Raw genomic sequence first — 19,732 nt, 5'->3', positions numbered from 1 at the left:
ACGACACCATAAAAAGTTAGATTAAATGCAAAGAATTTTTTTTACTATATTTAGTTTTATTTTCATAACATTGCTGTTTTATGTTACTGTGTAGTAATCTCAAAAAACTCGACTTAATCTGCTACTCATCAACAAAACAACAACTTAACGAACTAACTCGTACGATCCAAACTACTCTTTCGCTCTCTAGATAATCTATTCAAATAATCGTCACTCTTTCGCAATTATGTTACTAGAAGAGTTGCCTACCCGTCATAAGCTAGCAGATAGCCACTAACTCGTTACGCTCGTTTTCTGCGCACGCATCTCTGCGCTTGTTTACAAAAACTGTCTTGCGAATCTTCTACCAACCAGTTCAAGTTTTATCCCACGCGCAAAGCAGTTTTCATTTATTTTTTTTTTATTTTTTTATCTTCATGATTTGCCGGCTGCGCGAGCCGGTTCGGTTGCTACTATATAGCCAGTCTGCGTTGTTTCTTCTGTTGTTTTCAGCGCTGTTCCTAGAAATCGTGAAGACTTTTTTGGTTTGAAAATGTTGACTTTCAAAATTTTAAATGCGTCATTGTCATTTGTCTTTTTGTTGTGTTTGTGTTTTAAAAAAAATTTTTTTTTTTTGTGATTTCCGTCCATCTATTTTTAGTTCTTTAATTAACTAATTCAAAGCGTTTTCTTTTAATCGTGCATTTTTAATATTCTTTCGCATACATATATTTCTTGATGTTTTTTGTTTGTTTTTTGGGTTCAGAGTCGTCTTGCTTTGTTTAGCTTGGGTTATTGCGTTTTAATTTTTTCACATTATAGTGCTTTATTTGGTAGAAAGTCGTGTTTTGATGTTGTCTATGTTGTTGTTTATTTGTTATTTTATTATTTCTACTTTCGGTAAAGGTTTTACGTGTTTTATTGTTGTATCTATTTTATGATAGCGAGTGTTTACCGCTAAATTTTTTTGCGAAGTTTTCTTTAAATATCATTAGAGTGGAATAAGAAAATGTTTGTATAGTTGAGTACTTTAAAAATGTTAAGATCGAATAAAAATAACTATCTAAAACCATTTATAAGTGAATGCTCCAGCCCAAGCAATAAAAATTGTCCATCAGCTACCGTACGACAATTACTTTGGCCCTTCTCAGGACTGTATAGTAGGGTTCTATCCATGTATGTATTAGAATAAATACGGAATAATTTCTCTCCAATAACTCTTAACTAATCAGAATTACCCACAATAAACCAAGATTCATGATTTTTGTGCTAAAACTACAATTTATAACATGTTTATGATTGAACTGATTAAGATACACTTTATTAGATAAGAGCTCAAAAAAATATTCCTCTGGATTAATGCAAAAAAAAAATTACCAATAATTTATAGCATCTGTAAACCTTTTATAGCATCGTATTCGATAAAAATAACGGATTTTAGGGGTCCAAAATGTGGGTGTTTCAAAATGTAGAAGGAAGGATAAGCTGAAAAGATTCCTTCGAAAAGCTTATTCCTCTTTTATTTTGTAAGGATGGTTGTTGATTTTTAGTTTTGTTTGTAAGGAGAGGAAAATGGGTAAAACCAATTAATTTTTATTTAATGAATAAGTTAGGACTAATCAGAAAAATAAGATTGTTTCATTCTTCTGCACCAACATCAGTAGTAAAATACCTTATGATGAAATTTAATGAATGGGCCTAATTATTGAATCCGCAGCGAATTCGATTTCGATACGATAAAGATCGAAATTGTTTATGCAATCATTGATTCCGTCGATAAACTGCTTAACCACAAAGTGAGAACGTAAAACTGTTTTGTCGACCTTTATCGACAAAAGCGAAAATTTGATAAAGTGTCTGTGCTTTTTGCTTTGTTCAACAAAAAATTAAAACTGATGTTTAACTATTGTGAAATTTCTTTCAAAAAATATTTAATCGCATGGGGCTCTTTGAGAAAATTCATTCGCTATTTTGGGGGACAACTTTCAATTTATTTTTGTTAGTCTGTTTTTGTCTCTTGTCTTACAAATACCCATTTAAAACATAATTTAGACCGTCATTAGTAATTGCTAACATAAAAACTTCCAAATGCTTTATTTCTTTTAAATTTCCACAACTCAACGGATAGATTTCGATCAAAATTTTCAATTTTTCGGATTCAATGATTTCGTAATTAGCGACATCTATTAGCCGCGGAATGTATTTTTTCGAGTCGGTAAGTGAGTTCAATGTGATCGTAAATTTTAATTTCGATACGGTTTCATGATTTCGACGTAAAATTTTTCGATCGAAACGGATACAATCGTTACGCCCAATAAATTTTGCTTTTCTGGAGATTCTCAACCCATAATCACTTGTTTCCCATTTGCTGAGAAATTCTGTATTAGATGCTCCTAACTTCTCTCAATTACATTAAGAGATACCCACTTCAAGGCAAAATAAATGTTTCCTCTATTGGTTTCTTCGAAGAATTTTGGAAAATTATTGGTTTTATTTTTCTTATGAGAGATTTTCTGTGAAGTTTTTGTACTCTATATGAATAACCATCTATATTTGATCGCATATTATTTTTACTCTTCTACAAACTTAATGTTCGATTCGCCACTCGCTTACAATATGCTTTTTGAAACAAATTCTACTGTTTCCAATAAAACAGTACTTTTGGTCAGCACTGTATCCATAAAATTTAGATGGTTTGCCATTGCTTGCTGCTCGTAGTCACGCACGCAAACTCTCTAAGCTATCTATGGCGATCCCTAAATAGAAACATATATTTACATATATACACACATTTGTCTGTATGTAATTATGTATTATAATTAATTATTTGCTGAATTCACAAATTGAAAAAATACGCAAAAGCGCACAGATCTTCTTCTAATTTATGGCAGTTTTTCCAAAATATTTAAACACGCTGCAATTTCCGTCATTCATTTGACATTTCCGAAAAGATATACACTCAATAGATATACATATGTACAGTTCCGCTGTCATTTCACTGAAAAGTGCCCATATTTATATTCCCCACTGACACAATTAAAGGCTTAAGCTCATGCGAAATATAAGTATATATGAATGTTAAATTTGGCACAAAGTGCGGCGCAAAAACAAAATTAAATCTCACAACTGTATATACGAAGATATGTACAAAAGTATATTTACATACATACATATTTATATGACACAAAATCCACACAACAAACGAACGGCTGCACACAGCCGGCAAGTGCTCGTACGTGTTCCAACGCCATCCGTGAGCAGTGTGCGCTCGTGGCTTTGTATTTATAAACAAAAATTGCGAACAGCTGGTGGATTGAGTGGCCGCGAGTCGCAGCTAAAATGACATCATACCGCAAGAATTTCCTATAAACAGCAAGCGTTAACGGAGCATGTGCGGATTTATTAGACGCAAAAAGCGACGAGAAATTCGCGAAAGTACACGAATAAGTATATATTTGCATATACTCCAATATAAGTATATAAATATTTGCGAGTATAAGCATGGGACTGCTTAAGATTATGCGCCAGCGGCTAGTTCACTGCTTAGTGACAACCGTATGACAGCCATAATGGCAGCGGTAAAACGTCATCTTTGAAATTAGCATAAAGGTAATGTTAAAATTAGCAGTAGTGGTTGTAGCTGTTGTGTGAGTGAAGTGTTGCATGTGATTTTGATACTCTCGCAACATGTTGCACTGGTTGTAAATGTTCTGTAGCCTTTGCGAACTCTGCAAATGCTCGATCAGTTTGCACCAAATTTTGTATACAATATTTTTTTGACATTTTAATGTTATATCTAGGAAACGAACGCAATCGCTTTACAACCACGCCTACTTTTCATATAACGCAATATTAAATCGCATTAGACAGACATACGACAATAGATGCAGCAAGTGTCATTGAAAATAACGGAATAAAATTGCAAAAAAAAGAGCTCTCACGGTGTCTTAGCTCTCATACAAAAATTGTTGAAACCAGAACATAATTACAAAATTATTGACTAATTATGTGAGAGATTATCCCAAATATAGGTAAAATTAAAATATAAACTTGAAGATATCCGAAGAATCCAAAAAGAAAAGGTCATACATAGTAGGGTCTCCACATCCAGCTGAGCCAAAGAAAACTGTTTTTAATTTCGAACTATCAAAAGTATAGTAATGTAGAGTAGTAGATACTTTCTCAAGTCCCCAGATACAGAATATTAGAAGCTCCGGCCCTACATTTGTCTACCTTAATACTGAAAAACAATCACTCAGTTTATAGATATCTGAATTAAATGAAGTGAACAAATTTTTGAAGTGATTTTGTGGTCTGAGAGTGGATAAAATCGGTTGAGTACTTCCATTACCTCATATTTCGAATATAATAAATTTCGAACAACAGTATAGCGGTTTTCGAACATCCGGTTGATCGTATATATCGGTCAGTATGTCTGGTATATGGATGCACTTGTGTTCGAGAATACAGGTTTGGTGTGGAAAATTCGTTAGACCCTTCAGTTTAGCCCCCATATACCAAATTTTTCATTTCTAGTCTTTATGCTAGTTATGAAATCGATTCATATATTTTTCTAGCCCCCATATAACCAATATATAGTAAATATAATTCCGTCTTTTGAATATATATTCGGCCTTTGACCTCTGCAAATTGCCAAATATTATGGCTGCATCCGAACTTAACTCTACCTTACTTGTTAAAATATTTAAAAGCGAAAATTTTATGTTAATTCATAGAAATTGCTTTGTTGACAAGCTGTCGGAGGCAATTTATACATACATACATATGTACATACATATGTGCGGGTGTAATAAATATAGCAAGAGAAAAGTATTTTAATTTATATTTCTATTGCGCTGCAATTAAATGCTGACTTCAGCTAGATATTTGCCTATAGGAGAATGAATCTATATACATATATACATATATTAGTCTATAACAATAGCGCCCGCACGCATGAGTTCATTCAGCCGTTTGTGTGCAGTGTTGCCACTTGGGCGCAGCAGCATTTTTGCCACAGCCGCTGCGCATTTTTCTACACACATCGCACACAGCTTGTTGCGCGCTATAAAAATCTCGTTCAACCGCTGCTGAATGCATTCGTCTATACTCGCGCGCACGACCGCAATGCTAATACTAGGTCGCATTGCCGCTCCGCCCCCCACAAAGCCATCCCACAGCGTGTTATTTTTAGCCTTAACTTCACAAAAATGCGACGCAATTGCAATTATTCTATTTGTTTTTGCTTTTTTGGAATATTTTTAGGCTTTATTTTAATTTACTGTTCGTTTGTTATTTCATTTTCTTTTTTTTCGCCTTTCTTTTCGCCATATCCACAAGACTCATGCTAAGAAAGCTCTGTGCGGCAATTTAATTTACTGCAATCAAAGTAGTTAATGCACATAAGTGGGCGTTCAAGTTGATGGGCGTTGATGAGTTGCGCTTCCGCTTAAGTAAATTTGTGGGGCACAATATACATATGTATTTTGTACGAGTATGTACAATTCTTGAAATTTCTTATCCTTTTTTTTCTTTTGCTAATTTTCTTTTGAGCGTTAGTTATTTGTGACAAATTTTCGTCAGCTTGTTTGATGCATTGCTGTGAGTTGTGTGATTTATGGGCTCTTAATGAATGGCGCTCAAGTTGTTTTAGCTTTAGTTGATGTGGGAGCTTTAAGGGGAAACCATTTTGCAGTTTATACTACAGTGATGAACTATTTCTTCTATTAAGTTTAACTGGATAACTTTGTTTGGATGCCATTGTAGGTTTGAAATTCGCATAAATAGGAAAGTTTAACCTAAAACATTTTCAAAATATGAGACCTATAAATAATTTTATTGCAATGGTCGTTTTAAAAATTATTATTTTGTTGTAAGGGAACGATCTCCGAAGTTGTTACCCTAAAGTATCTGAAAAATGATAATATCAAATAAGTCGAGGCTTAAAAATAAATTTTGAAGGAATACGCATTTTAGATGAAAAAAAAATCGGAGCTTTTTTCCAAACTTTTTTTGAGTTTTGAATTTCAACAAAGCTCTCACTAATTGTATATTTGTTTCTGACGTTTTGAAGCTTATTTTATTGAAGGATATAATTTCGTGGTAATTCAAGTTTTTAAATGAAAAAGTACGATGAAGTACGATGTGAGTAAGGCGATCGCCGAAGTTGTGACCCTAAGTGGAGGCTTTTCAAAAATAAATTTTGAAGAAATACTCATCTCAGAAGACAGAAATCATGGAGCTTTTACAAACTTTTTCTTGAGCTTTGAGTTTCAACAAAGCTTTCACTAACTGTATATTTTATCCAGGAGCTTCAGAAGCTTATTTTATTGAAAAGTACAATTTCGTGGTAATTCAAGTTTTTAAATGAATAAGAACTAGGAAATGAAAGCTGAAACATATACTCTCGCAACAAAAGTTGCTAAAGAGAGTATTACAGTTTTGTTCACATAACGGTTGTTTGTAACACCATTAAACGAGTTAGATATAGGGTTATATATACCAAAGTGATCAGCGTGAAGAGTGGAGTTCAAATCCGAATGTCTGTCTGTCCGTCCGTCCGTCTGTGCAAGCTGTAACTTGAGCAAAATCGGACCACTGTCACGCCCACAAAATGGCGAAAACCGAAAACACATAAAGTGCCATAACTAAGCAATAAATAAAGCTATGGAAATAAAATTTAGTATGAAGGATCGCATTATGAAGGGGCATATATAAATAATATATAAATTTTTTTGGGGAAGTGGGCGTGGCCCCGCCCCCTACTAAGTTTTTTGTACATATCTCGGAAACCAATAGAGATATAAAAATCAAACTTTCTGCAGTCGTTTTTTTGGCCACTTCCTAATACAGTCCAAAAATGAAAGAAATCGGATATTAACCACGCCCACCTCCCATACACGAAAACTCACTAACGAAAAACGTCAGAAACGCTAAATTTCACATAAGAAATGGCAGATGAAAGCTGCACTTATATTTTTTTACAAAATGGAAAATGGGCGTGGCGTCGCCCACTTATGGGTCAAAAACCATATCTCAGGAACTACTCGACCGATTGCAATGAAACTTGGTTTGTAATAGTTTCCTTACATCCCAATGATATGTTGTGAAAATAGGCCAAATCGCTTCACAACCACGCCTACTTCCTATATACCAGAACTTTGAAGACGATCTGAATCGTTTACTTTACAATATATTAAGTAAGCACTAGTGAAGATATCGGTGCAGAACTTTGCACAAAGACTATGTTAATAGTGTGGCAGCCCCATTCTAAAAATCGCCGAAATCGGACCATAGGTTTTTAAGGCCCCATATATCGAACATGAGGACCTCGGTGCTTCTAACCTAATATTATGGTTTCCAACTTTCAATGGACTTTATACAATATACATGACGAATATGTGGGTCAAATTGTGTATTATATAACATAAATAAAGTTAAATAAATAAATTGCGAGAGTATAAAATATTCGGTTACACCCAAACTTAGCCCTTCCTTACTTGTTTCTGGATAAGCTTAACCGGAAAATTGTATACACTATTGAATTAAGAGGAAAATATACATAGATTGTATCCATATTTTGATTTTTTTTTAGTAACTAACTTCAGTAATTAATAATAATTATTTTAAAAAAGCATTTTTGCGAACTTCGAAATCAAATATTTCGATTTTAGAGACTAATTCCGAAAACCGGAAAATAAATTTTGGTTACTTATGACCGATCCGAGCGTTGTACAATGCAATTGAAGTATGCGCTTATATTTATATGCGATTTGACTTATGGAAATAAGATGTCCAGAGAGTTAAGCTCTTTTATAAAAAAAAAAAAAAATGTTACTCATACGCCATGTTGATTGATATCCTGATTCGAATTTTTTAAATTAAAAGGTGCTGGCTTGGTACTTAAGAGCTCTTAAAATTATTATTTTTTTTTAATGAAAACATTTTTAGTTACTGAAAAAACAATATTTTTATAAATAAAATTTTTGGTTGAGGTTTTTTTTTTTCTAATTTTAGAAGCGCCCTTTATTTATATTTATTATTATTATTATTTTTTTTTTACCAATATTTTTCTTTAATCTTCTAATTATTTTTGTTATTATTTCAAATTATGGAAAGTAACGTATTTATAATTTTGTTGTAATTATTTCCTCATTAGCGATTGTATCACTCAAGCGGAAATGAAAATTAAAAATTCCTCAATTTTGTTGTTTATAAAGATTGTATCAACAGCAATAAAAAATATATTTTTTATATTCTACTAAGTTTTAAAACAATTTCCTCATTTCGATTTTAAAAATTCTTTTACGAATTTTTAATCATTTTAATTCAAAATTATTTTTTTGCAAAAATGTTACTCCACATACCAAAACCTCTCATAACCGTTACAACTACACTTGACATTGCTTGTCATTTAGTTAATTGTGCACCCAACGAAAACCTGTAGTCTCCTTTAATGCTGTGTTCGTTCGTGCCTCTGTGTCGTCGCCACATTTCTTAGCTAATTAAGTCAATCTCTCATGCTCCAGCGCGCATCGGCTGTCTCATTGACACATCTATGTATATGTAGATATGTATGTATATTGAAAACACGTATAAAACTAGCGAAAAAATAAAAATGGATAGAAGTAACAAACAAAAAAATTGTAATTTAACCGCGTTCCACCTTTGCGTCGCATTGTGGTGGTCGCAGCATACTCGCATGTAGTAACTAAGTAAGCATTTAGAATCAAGTTTCGCCTTTTTTCACCATTGTTGTGGCAAATCAAGTTAGAAAGCAACGATTTAGTTCGCGTTTAACAGCTATCGAAGTTGGTTCGGTCATTGAGGACGTTCCAGGAATTCCGTATAATTTTCAATACATAACTGTATTATAATTTATACTATATAGTGACTGAGTTTTGTGATTTAGTGTTGTAATAAATACATAAAAGTAGTGAAAATGGCATTCAGCGGTTGTACGGGTAATAAAGATTTTATGAAATCATTAAAAAATTAATAAAAATATTGAAAATGGTTATCTAAGGTTTTAAATTGATGAAATATTAAAAAAAATAAAATATTAAAAAATAATAAAAAAAACGTTATTTAAAAAAATAAAATAAATAAAAATTTAAAAAAATGTTTAAGATTTATTTTTTTTAATTTGTACATATATTTTTCAAGCAAACTGTTGATCGCCTTGCTTTTACTTGAGAATTTATCGATTTTTACCTTAGCTTATGAGTATAAAAAACGTAGAAGGTCAAGTGTATAATTTTCTAGTAACGTCACTACTGAGTGTGCGCACAACAATTTTCGCAGTGATGACTTAATGCCGTTAGTGAAGGATACCAGTTATGGAATTTGCAAAAAAAATAATCAAATTGATATATTAGGTGACTCAAGAGACCAGTAGTGGTGAAAAAAATTTGAACAGTGTTGATGTTATGTGTTCTACTAAATTATTTAAGGCTGGAAATAAATGAAATAATTTAGGAAATAAGGCGAGGAGATGAATGACTGTTTTAATATTTTGAACTAAAAAAATCTGTTTTTATGAAATTATATTTTCGTAAATTTCAACGATTTTGACGTGTCACACGGGTTAGGTGTTTCATATCCACACTTGGAAAACTCAAATTCATATTATAAATTTTTTAGTACACATGTACTAATTCTGTTTTACAAACCTGGTGTTAGTTAGAGTCATCATACATTCAAAACTTTGTTGCGTACTTATTGAGTACTGAATATATGACTTTATTGAGTGTTAAAAGTGCAGTAGGTTTAGTACTAAATTTCATTGTAGTGAAATATGATGTGATTAGGAAACTTAAATGTTTATATATAGACAGAAATATACCGTTATTAAGCTTTTTGTTTGAATTGTAATTATATTTATTATCCAATAAATAATTTTAGTACACATATTTTATACACAGTTTTATTAAAATTTAATTTTTATTTTATTTATATACTTTAGTAATTGTTAATTATACTAATTACTAAGAAACACCTCAAATTAATTTTACTTGGTACTAAATATTATGACTACTGAAACTTAGTACTAAATTTTAGTACTAACTTTTTAACTTAAAGTCCCTTCTAATTAGTCTTAGATTGAGATGAAGGTATTCAATGTTTTAGTAAATTTAACAACAGTACTAAAATATCATCAGTACTAAAACTTCATACCAGCGTTTAATGGTATATTCAATTATATAGTTTTATGGTCTTTGCATGCATTAGTAATTACAGTTTTAGTTCAAGTATATATTTGCTACTTGTTATTATCCACATTCCACCACTGTTCCTTCAATATTTTTTTTAAATTCAATAATGGTTCATTTATGCATTAAATGTTTAAAAAAACAAAAAAAGAGCTTTTCATCATTAGAATTTGCCAGAAAAAAGTTTAGTACTCCATATGAAACACATATTTCGGAAAGCTTACATACCGATATTCTTGAATCGCATGCTTTAAACTTTTCTAGCACTATTTTATCTTTAGTACCTAGATATATATCTGAAGCTTTATTATAATGAAAAATAAAATAGTTTATTTGAATGAACAAATTATAGCTACATTTGTTTAGTACTCACTCCTATATTTATGTTTTAAACATTTTAGATTTTAGTACAAACTATTAATTATGTATTGAAAGTAGTAAAAGCTTTCTGTTTCAAATGTTTGAAGTTCTCAATTATTATGTTTTATTTAATTTTTCATAGTTCTTAGTATTTTATTTATACGTAGTGGTTTAGACGCTTTCCAAACCGTTCAAATTATTGCACTTCTTAGAAAGCTTTAGTACACTTAGAAATATATTTACTATGCATTTAATAGAGTAGAAACTATTTAGTAATCTCTATAAACAAATAAATAATTTGCAATTATTTCTCTTCTAATTTTTTAGCATCCCTCAAGAGCTTGGGCGACAAGACCGCCAACCTCTTCAGCCGCAAGAAGGAAGATGTTGAGAAATTGGCCAAAGAGAAAGCCGACAATGCCGCCAAAATGGCTGAGGAGCAGGCTAAGGCTGTAGGACAATCGGTGCAACAGACCAAGAGTGAGGCAGAAAACTTGGCGGCCAGTACTGGTGAGTTAAGTTCGAACGTTCGAAGAATTTTAGTAAATAATTAAGAAGAGCATAATAAAAGTTGTAAAAAAATAAGAATTTCATTAGAGGAAGAAGAGAAAAATGTCTAAGAAAATATATTGAGAGTTTTTAATATTTTCCCGAAGTTTTTTTTATTGCTTATGCTATGCTTTGAGCTTATTTAACTCTCCACTTTTCCTTTACAGCCAAGGAAGCCGCCGAATTGGCTGCTGCTGAAGCTCAAAAGGCCGGTCAAGCTGTTAACGCCGGCGTAAGCCAAGCTCAAGCCGCTGTTGAGAACTCGAAACAAGCCATCGATAACACTGTTCAACAAGCGAATGCTGTTGCAGCAAATGCCAAGCAAGTCGCCGCCAATGTGGCTGAGGCATCACAGAAGGTGAGTGCGGTTTTTGTAGTAAATAATGAATGGTTTATAAAAAAGAAACGAAATTGGTGAATGTTCTAAATTAGTATATAAAGTATATTTTATACGCAATGCATAATTTCGGTACTGTTTTTATGAGTGTAACATTTAATATCAAATTGTGAAAATGTTCAGCAGACAAATATTTTTTAGTACATAATTTTTAGTACTAAAATTTTAAGTACTAAATTTTCCGGTATTATATTTTTTGTGAAAAAATTGAATAACATTTTTGTACTAAAATTTTAGAATCTGATTTTTAGTACTCATTTTCATGGTAGTAAAATATTTGTCAACTATCTTTTAGTACAAATTTTTTAAAATTTTAACTAGTTTATTAGTACTATGTTAACATGTTATTTTTAGTACAAAATATTATTCCCTTAGATGTCTTACAAAGAAACATTTTGTTATTAAATTTTTTTGTACTAATGTTTAACTATTAGATTGTATAATTATGTATGCCAGTAAGTTTTTAATAAAAATTTCTAGTAGTTAATACCTAAATGGGGGGAGGTTAGTTTTCGGTCGGAAGCTCTCAATTAACTCCAGTTTTCGGCTGTCAGACCATTGCAGCCTCTTTCAGGCAGAGGTAGCAGCCATCAAAGTAGCAGTAGATATACTGCTTCGAAGTGCAGTATCCATCAGATAGGTGTGTATTCACTCCGATAGCAGAGCGGCAATACTGTCCTTAGATTCGATGACAGTACGCTCTAAGCTAGTAAGGGAATGCCTAACATCGTTATCAGTAGCTTCGAACTACTTTAAAATCCGACTTGTGTGGGTACCCGGTCACCGCGGAATCGCTGGAAACTGCAAAGTGGATCAGCTTGCAAGAGAAGGTACCCTAGCAATATTGGCGCCGCAGAGAAAACGTGTGGGCAGTCCGTGGGCCACTTGCTCCAGAGCGCTGGACACGCTGTCTTTTAGTGAGCTCGCCAAGCGCTGGAGAACTACCAGCACCTGCGCAGTAGCGAGGTCCTATTGGCTCACAGTGTATCGAAAACGGTCTTTGCAGCTACTGTCGCTCAGTAAGGTTAATCTCTCCGCGATCATTGGAGTGCTTACTGATCACTGCCCAATAGGCACAAACGCGGTGAGGCGAGGGATCATGTCAGACGCTAGTTTCCAAAGCTGTTCAAGCACTTCCTCCTTCAATGTCCAGCATTCGCCAGACTTATGTAAAAGCACCTCGGTAGGCACATTTTCTGCGAACCCAGCGAAGTGACTGGAATCAACATTAGCCGTCTTAAGAACTTTATTATTGAATCCAAGCGCTTCGTCGCAACATAAGGGGCTTAGTGATCCGTTAGGAATTTTCCAGGTGTCACAATGGGCAGTCGAATCTGTCTCAGTGAGATTCTCTGCATTTGCGGAATCTAACCTAGTACCAGAATCATGAAATAAATATTTTTAGGACTAAAATGGGTAAACTAATTTTAATAACTTGTTTATGTTCTTCAATCAATCAATAATGTAGAATAAGAAACTATAACAGCCGTCATTATTGAAGAAATAATACTTGAAAGAAAATTTTAAGAATTGTTTGAAAATCAATTATTTTTAGATTTCAGCTTTTGAGAATTTTCATATAAACTTACGTTTTTCTTCATTCCCTTAGGCTGCTGCCAACGCCGTCGATCAGACCAAGAAGGCTGCCAACGATGCGATCAACAAGAGCGTCAAGGCTGCCGAACAAACAGTCGATACAAAAATGAAGGAAGCCGAGCAAGCTATTGATGGCGCTGTAAAGCAAACCAGTCAAGTGGTCGACCAAAAGATGAACGAGGCCAACCAATATGTCAGTCATAAGCGCGAGGACTTGGAGAAGGTATAAAGAAATAGTTTTGAGCTTAATGAAACAAATTATAAAATATATTCGCTCACTCTAGACCATACACGATGGCGCCGTGAACGCACAAGAGTCAGCTGGCAATCAGGCCGCCAATCTGCTCGGCAAATTGAACCTCGGCAAGTAGAGCGGAGTGCAAACACTTTATTTTTTATACGACGGCAAGCAGGAAGGAGCACGATGAGAACGAGTTGACAGTGCGGAGTGTTGGAGAGAAGGCGTTAGAAGTTTAGTTATATAATTTGTAATATGTGGCAGTTATTAATTAAGCAGAAGAAAGAAAATGAAGAAAATATAAATTATATATTGTATAAGAAGAATGTCCGCTACTTACAAGCAAGCACTAAAAAGCAACAAAAATTATTGAAAATAAGCGTAAAGGCAAAAACTAACAAGCTCAATTAAAATTTGTTGAAGAACGCGCTTAAATAGTTAGAAACATAAAGAGCTTGAGTAATGAAGGATATTTGGATTTTTTTGCAAAGAAAATGGAAGGTAATCAAGTAACAAGTGCCAGTTTTGTGATCGAAAAGTCGAAAGATAATTTTCAAAAAATGCCTGCATAGTTAAAAATATATGGAAACATGCATATTTACCGTTATACAACTAGTGAACAGGAACAGTATGGATTTCATGAAACTATTTACAAGAATAAAAAATATATAGATATACTCAACATGGTAACACTAAAAAATGGGAATTATATACATACATAAATACAACAAGCACTGCTCCTTAATTAGCAATTCTTAAAAAATTAAAAAAAAATAGTTATGGAAAATTTGAAATTTTAAATGTGCGAAAGCTAAGCTGTCCATTTATATGTACGTGTGTAGGTCGAGTAATATTAAAAAAAAAAATTTGAAAACTAAATATTTTTGAAGCTAAAAAATTATTATTTTAGAAAGATATTTTAGTATTTTTGATAAACAAATTTCTAAAAATTTGCGAAATTTTTTTTTTCGAAAAGCGTTTGCATTAAATGTGAATCTCTAAAGTTATACACATAAACTCCCACGAATCTCAAAAATCTTGAAAAATGCTTGAACATAGTGAAAATACTCTAGTTCAACAATGAGCTTTGTTATGAAATGCTTAAATAAACTGAAAGCTTTACAACAGCCGATCACAATTTCAATTTCCACACGCACACACACTCACACACAGCCGTAACGTTTTCTTCCAATTCATTTTCTTTTTTCTTCGTTCTTATGAAATTCTGCTAGTATGTAGTTTATTTTGTACATTATATATTTACGAATTTCTTTTGTAATACAAAACAAAAAAATATGAAAAAAATACAACAACAATGAACACAGAAGCATAAAATGATATTAAAAGCAAGAATATATTTTAAATGTAAAATTAAATACAAAAAAGCCATTAATATTGTAAATGTGAAAAATTATGAAAAAAAAAAAATTAATAAAAACTCTAAAACACACAAAAAATTATAAATCTTTAAAAAAAAAATTACACAAATTATATGGCTTCGAAACACAAAATTATGCGAAAGTATTCTCCATGCTTATTTCGAGTACAGGGGAGCACTAATTTTCTATTTCCACTATTAGGTAGATATTGGTTTAAAAAATTGCCACACATGTTCCAACCCGCGTCGACTCACTTAATCTTAAGATTATCTGTTTCATGTTTCATCTCCAACGAAAGTCAGTTCATTATAAATCATTCGCTTCCTGTTGCACGACTCATGAGTTTGGAATGTCAAAACTTGACTATCAATTCATCAAACACCTACACGGTACGAACATAATTTCTATCCCACCTTTTTTAATTCTATTAACAGGCCTCAATATACCATATTGTAGATTTAAATGGCAAAAACAAGCTCTAACACTTCTCTGACAGGGAGTGGAAAGTCATATGTTATTATAGCCGAAATAATTGACTACTCCATGAATTGTCGAATTTGAGGGGTTTAGAGCGATATACGTATTCACCAAGCGAATATATTTCCGCTTCTCTAGTTGTAAATCTTAGGTTGGCATATATCTCCCTTCCGCTTTTTTGTTCTTTATTCAATACTTTATAAAAAGTTTTACAGTGATCGGATTTAGTTCAAATCTTCGTCCTTTCGTTCGATAATCTGTTTCCATCTAAACGCCAACTTCAAAATACCCCCTCTTAGAAGCCTCCCTCCTTATTTGCGAAGAACTTGGACAGCCACTTCTCACAAGCCTTTTTTGAGTTCAACAGGAACAAATGGCGATTTGTCCGGACTATATGGTGGATGCGATAAAACCTACTATCCGAGCTCCCATAGCTTCTGACGAGTCATCAACGAAGTGTGTACTCTGGCGTTGTCTTGGTGGAACATTCCTGTTGGCCATTTCTGGACGCTTCTGGTCGATCGCCTGCTTCAAGCGGTCCAGTTGAACGCAGTAGAGGGTAGAATTAAGTGTTTGGCCATATGAGAGCAGCTCATAGTGGATGATTCCGTTTCAATCCCACCAAACACACAGCAAACCCTTCCTGGCCGTCAATCCCGGCTTGGTCACTGTTTAGGACGATTCACCCGCCTTCAACCACGACCGTTTTCGCTTGATATTGTCGTATGTGATCCATTTTTCGTCGCCAGTCACCATCCGCTTCAAAAATTGGTCAAGTTCGTTCCGTTTCAGCAGCATCGCAGGCGTTGATTCGGTCCAGAAGGTTTTTTTTTGTGTCAAATCATGCGGCACCCAAACATCAAGCTGTTTTGTGTATCCAGACTTCTGCAGTTGGTTGAAAATGTTTTGGTGATTAACTCCCATCTCCTGGGCGATGTCACGAGATGCCACATGTCGGTCTAAGTCGATGTTTTCTATGATTTGATCGGTATTCGTTGTCACAGGTATTTCGCCGGCTGGCTTATTCATGGTGTCGTTTTCACTCGCTCTGTATCGTCGAAACCATTCCTCCGCAGTTCGAAGTGATAAAGTACCATCTCTAGTGGATTTTAGTTTAACGAAGGAAAACTTTAAAATAGCGCGAGTTTCGGCGTTAGTGTACTCCATGTTTACACGTCTATAACTGTTGAACGCAATATCCAAACTAATCATGCATAGCGTCGTATGTCAAGACCTTTCAAAGATGTATATGTAGTATTGCCAGATACGAGCTCTGTAGCGCTTTATACATAGCCGCGAAATTCAAAAGACAAAAAGGCGGAATGGAGATATTTTGAGATTGACCCTCGGTTACCTATCGCACGTTCGGTACCCTGAAAGTCGGTTTATCGAACACGCTGATCTGTTACTCCAGAGCTAATAACGCAAATAAGAAGTTTGGACAATTTAGAAACCTTCGGTATACATTTTGTCGAAAAATCGTGAGATGGATTTTATGATTTTTGGCCTATGGGCGGAGCCACTGTGCAACGCTACTATAAAACTCGTCAAAATGTGATTACCACCATAACTTTAAGATTTTAGATGAAACTCTTATTGAGTTACACCGTCTTATAATTGGTTATCGTTACGGAGATAGAGCTATCCTATGGATTTTGAAGCTACTCGATTAATTTTAGAATTGAAGTATATCACCAAGTTCCTAAAAAAAGGAAGCGATAATCTTTATCCTTAAACTGGAAACAATTTTAAACCCATGTTATAATCACCACAATCCTTTTTTCATAACTTACATTTCTGAATCATTATTTTTCCACCGTTATAGACCCAGCAATACCATTATGTGGTTCCAACCTTTAGATTTGACCCATATATTTTAGAAAAAAGCGTTACACAAATCAGAGTATCTTGCATATACGAGTATAGTATGTAGGTCTGAAATAACAGGATTTATTAATGATTCGATTAATATATTATAGGGAATATAGTTTGCGGAAATTGTCGTGGGAAATATGTTCAACTTAATTTTTTATAAAAATTCCATACGCAGTCACTACTATTTGCACCGCCACTGTACTTGAATAGTATGCATACAATTTTTACCTCCTCTTTTCTTGTTCTATGTTGCGCATTGCATACTTCTAGGCGCCGTAGTGCAAACAAAATGGCAACCGTTGGCGATAGTGTTGGTTTAGTGGCATTGACATCTAATAATCGCTTATCAATGGTTATCTAAAATTAAAATCATGTTTGTGCGGCAGTTAGAAATTTTGTTCCATTTTTTCGTTTTCATTTCCGTTAGCAAATATATGACAGAAGGTGAGAGGTGAGAATGAGCTGCAAACAATGATGTAATTGGTTTGCAATAGGAAAAATTATGGCTATAGAATGAAAGGAAATTTAGGAGGTAAAGTGTGATTAAAATTAAAAAGTAAAATTTTGGAGTAAAAACCACTTAAAATTTGTACTAAGGTTAAGTTGTAGTGATCGGGTGATCAAGAATAAAACACTAAGCATACATCTTAGCGCGCTTGCACACTTCTTTTAGTAGCCACTGTATGCTCGATAAACTTTGTTTATTAGAATTTTGCTTCTTCTAATTAGTTTCTTCTTTTCGCCACCATTTATCTTATCTTACTCACTAAAATATATTATATTCCAGCTATTTCAATAAGTTTATGTACCTCGGGTATCAAAGCCAGAAAGTATACTGTGTGTTGCTGCATTACAGTGCAATAAATTACTTCCTCAATTGAAGCTTATTTACTCTAGTCTACTTTTAGGTGGCAAAACAAGTTTTTCCAAGTAGTGCATATGTAAGACAGATTTCTAGGTAACTAAATATTTTCTTTGCAGGAAGCATTGACTTTCAATCTCATTGGCAGTTTAATTACTCTTCACTGTCAACTCAGTGCAAGGCCGCTCAGTTGCCACATATTCACTATTGATGTTATTGAGGCTTCCGATGCATGGTTTGATTGCAGCTAAATGAGAAAACTTTACGATGAAAAGTTGTTTTAATTATGTGGTGTTTTATTTTGATAGAGAGAAGTGTGTGGAAAGGTGGCAAATCACATATGTAGAGATATTTGTAGATACTTGAAAGTGTGTGTGCTGTTTATTGAACAGTGTTGCAATTAAGATATATAATATATCAGAAATCTATAATCTATAATCTATAATCAATATCGGTTTTCAATAGCAGTTATCGGTTCATTAATATTCGACTATTGGGGATGGGGTCATGTGTAGAAGTTCACGTAAATGTGGAAAGTTCGAAAGGAAATATTATTTTGCATGTGGCTCAAGCAGTTCACGAAGTATCCTCTGGGTAGTCAACAAACAGTCGTTTGGAGAGGAGCTTGTGCGTAGGGTTTGGGACCCACCACATAAAAAAACCTTCCCAAAATCGTGCTTGGAAATTTCAAAGCTACTGGAATAAAGAAGGTGTCTTTGGCACAACAAGTGAAAAATGTAGCGTCCATGAAGAAACATCGCCCGATATATGGTTGTCTAGCCGACAGAGTAATGCACGACTAACAGAAGATTTCCAAACCGGAGCATTCTCTTGTAAGACCCGCAGAGGTGATCTAGCGATTGATGCCCAGAGTATACTGAATTTGTGGTGGGAACATTTCTCCAGTCTGCTACCAGGAGATGGGGAACTGGGGATCGGTTCCATGGTCGATGACGATTGTATATATGTTCCATTACTCATCTAAGAAGAAGTTCGAAAAGCAATTACCCGCTTGAAGAACAAAAAAGCGGCGTGGGCCGATAGATTGCCGGCCGATTTATTCAAATACGATGTAGGGTAAGCCTCCTTAATATCGTATATATGGTTATATCGAGCGTATTGTGTGAAATACTAAAGCCCAACGTCAATAAACTGATTGTACCTTATCAGTGTGGCTTTAGACTTGGAAAATCCATTATGGATATTCATCATGCGCTAAATTTTGGAGAAGACCCCTGAAAAGAGGATCGGCACACACCATCTTTTTGGTAATTTAAAAGCTGATTTCAATAGCACGGCTGTTTAAACTGACGTTGCGCAAAACTAAGAGCTCAGGATATGGAAGGACACTTCCGAGCTGTTCGATACCAAAGAGGTTTCATACAGTGTGACTCACTATCGTGCGCCTTCTTCAATCTACTGTTGGAAAAAATAAAACGAACTGCAGAGCTAAATAGAGAAGGTACAATCTTCTACAATAGTGTACAGCTCCTGGCGTACGCCGATGATATTGATATTGTTGGACACAACAACCGCGCCATTAGTTCTGTTTTTCCAGTCTAGATAAGGAAGCGAAACGTATGGGTGTGGTTGTGAACGAGGACTAGACGAAATATCTTCTGTGATCAAACAAACAGTCAGCACATTCGCGTCTTGGCTCCCACGGCACTGTTGAAAGCTATAACTCCGAGGTTGTAGATAATTTCGCATATCTCGGAATCAGCATTAACACCACTAACAATATCAGCCTTGATATCTAATGTGGAATCACTCTTGCCAACAGTTGCTACTTTGGATTGAGTAGGCAAT

The 19,732-nt window shown here is 34.1% G+C and overlaps 1 protein-coding gene across 3 annotated transcripts in view; it reads left to right on the top strand.

Moving 5' to 3' along the window:
- Nucleotides 1-14,402, top strand: part of LOC105215122 (uncharacterized) — a 42,662-nt gene extending 28,260 nt beyond the window's left edge. For 2 of the 3 annotated variants that reach the window (XM_054233177.1, XM_054233180.1), the window contains 4 exons: nt 10,878-11,060; nt 11,267-11,457; nt 13,106-13,315; nt 13,377-14,402. In XM_054233177.1, coding sequence (XP_054089152.1) covers nt 10,878-11,060; nt 11,267-11,457; nt 13,106-13,315; nt 13,377-13,463 — 671 coding nt within the window. In that variant the 3' untranslated portion in view covers nt 13,464-14,402. Of the gene's footprint in view, nt 1-8,762; nt 8,943-10,877; nt 11,061-11,266; nt 11,458-13,105; nt 13,316-13,376 lie in introns of those variants that run through there. The other variant, XM_054233178.1, reaches the window with a different exon arrangement.
- Nucleotides 14,403-19,732: the final 5,330 nt, after the last annotated feature.

This window comes from Zeugodacus cucurbitae, chromosome 6 (genome assembly GCF_028554725.1).
Source record: "Zeugodacus cucurbitae isolate PBARC_wt_2022May chromosome 6, idZeuCucr1.2, whole genome shotgun sequence".
Taxonomy (NCBI): Eukaryota; Metazoa; Arthropoda; class Insecta; order Diptera; family Tephritidae; genus Zeugodacus; species Zeugodacus cucurbitae.
This window is presented reverse-complemented; position numbering and strand designations above follow the sequence as displayed.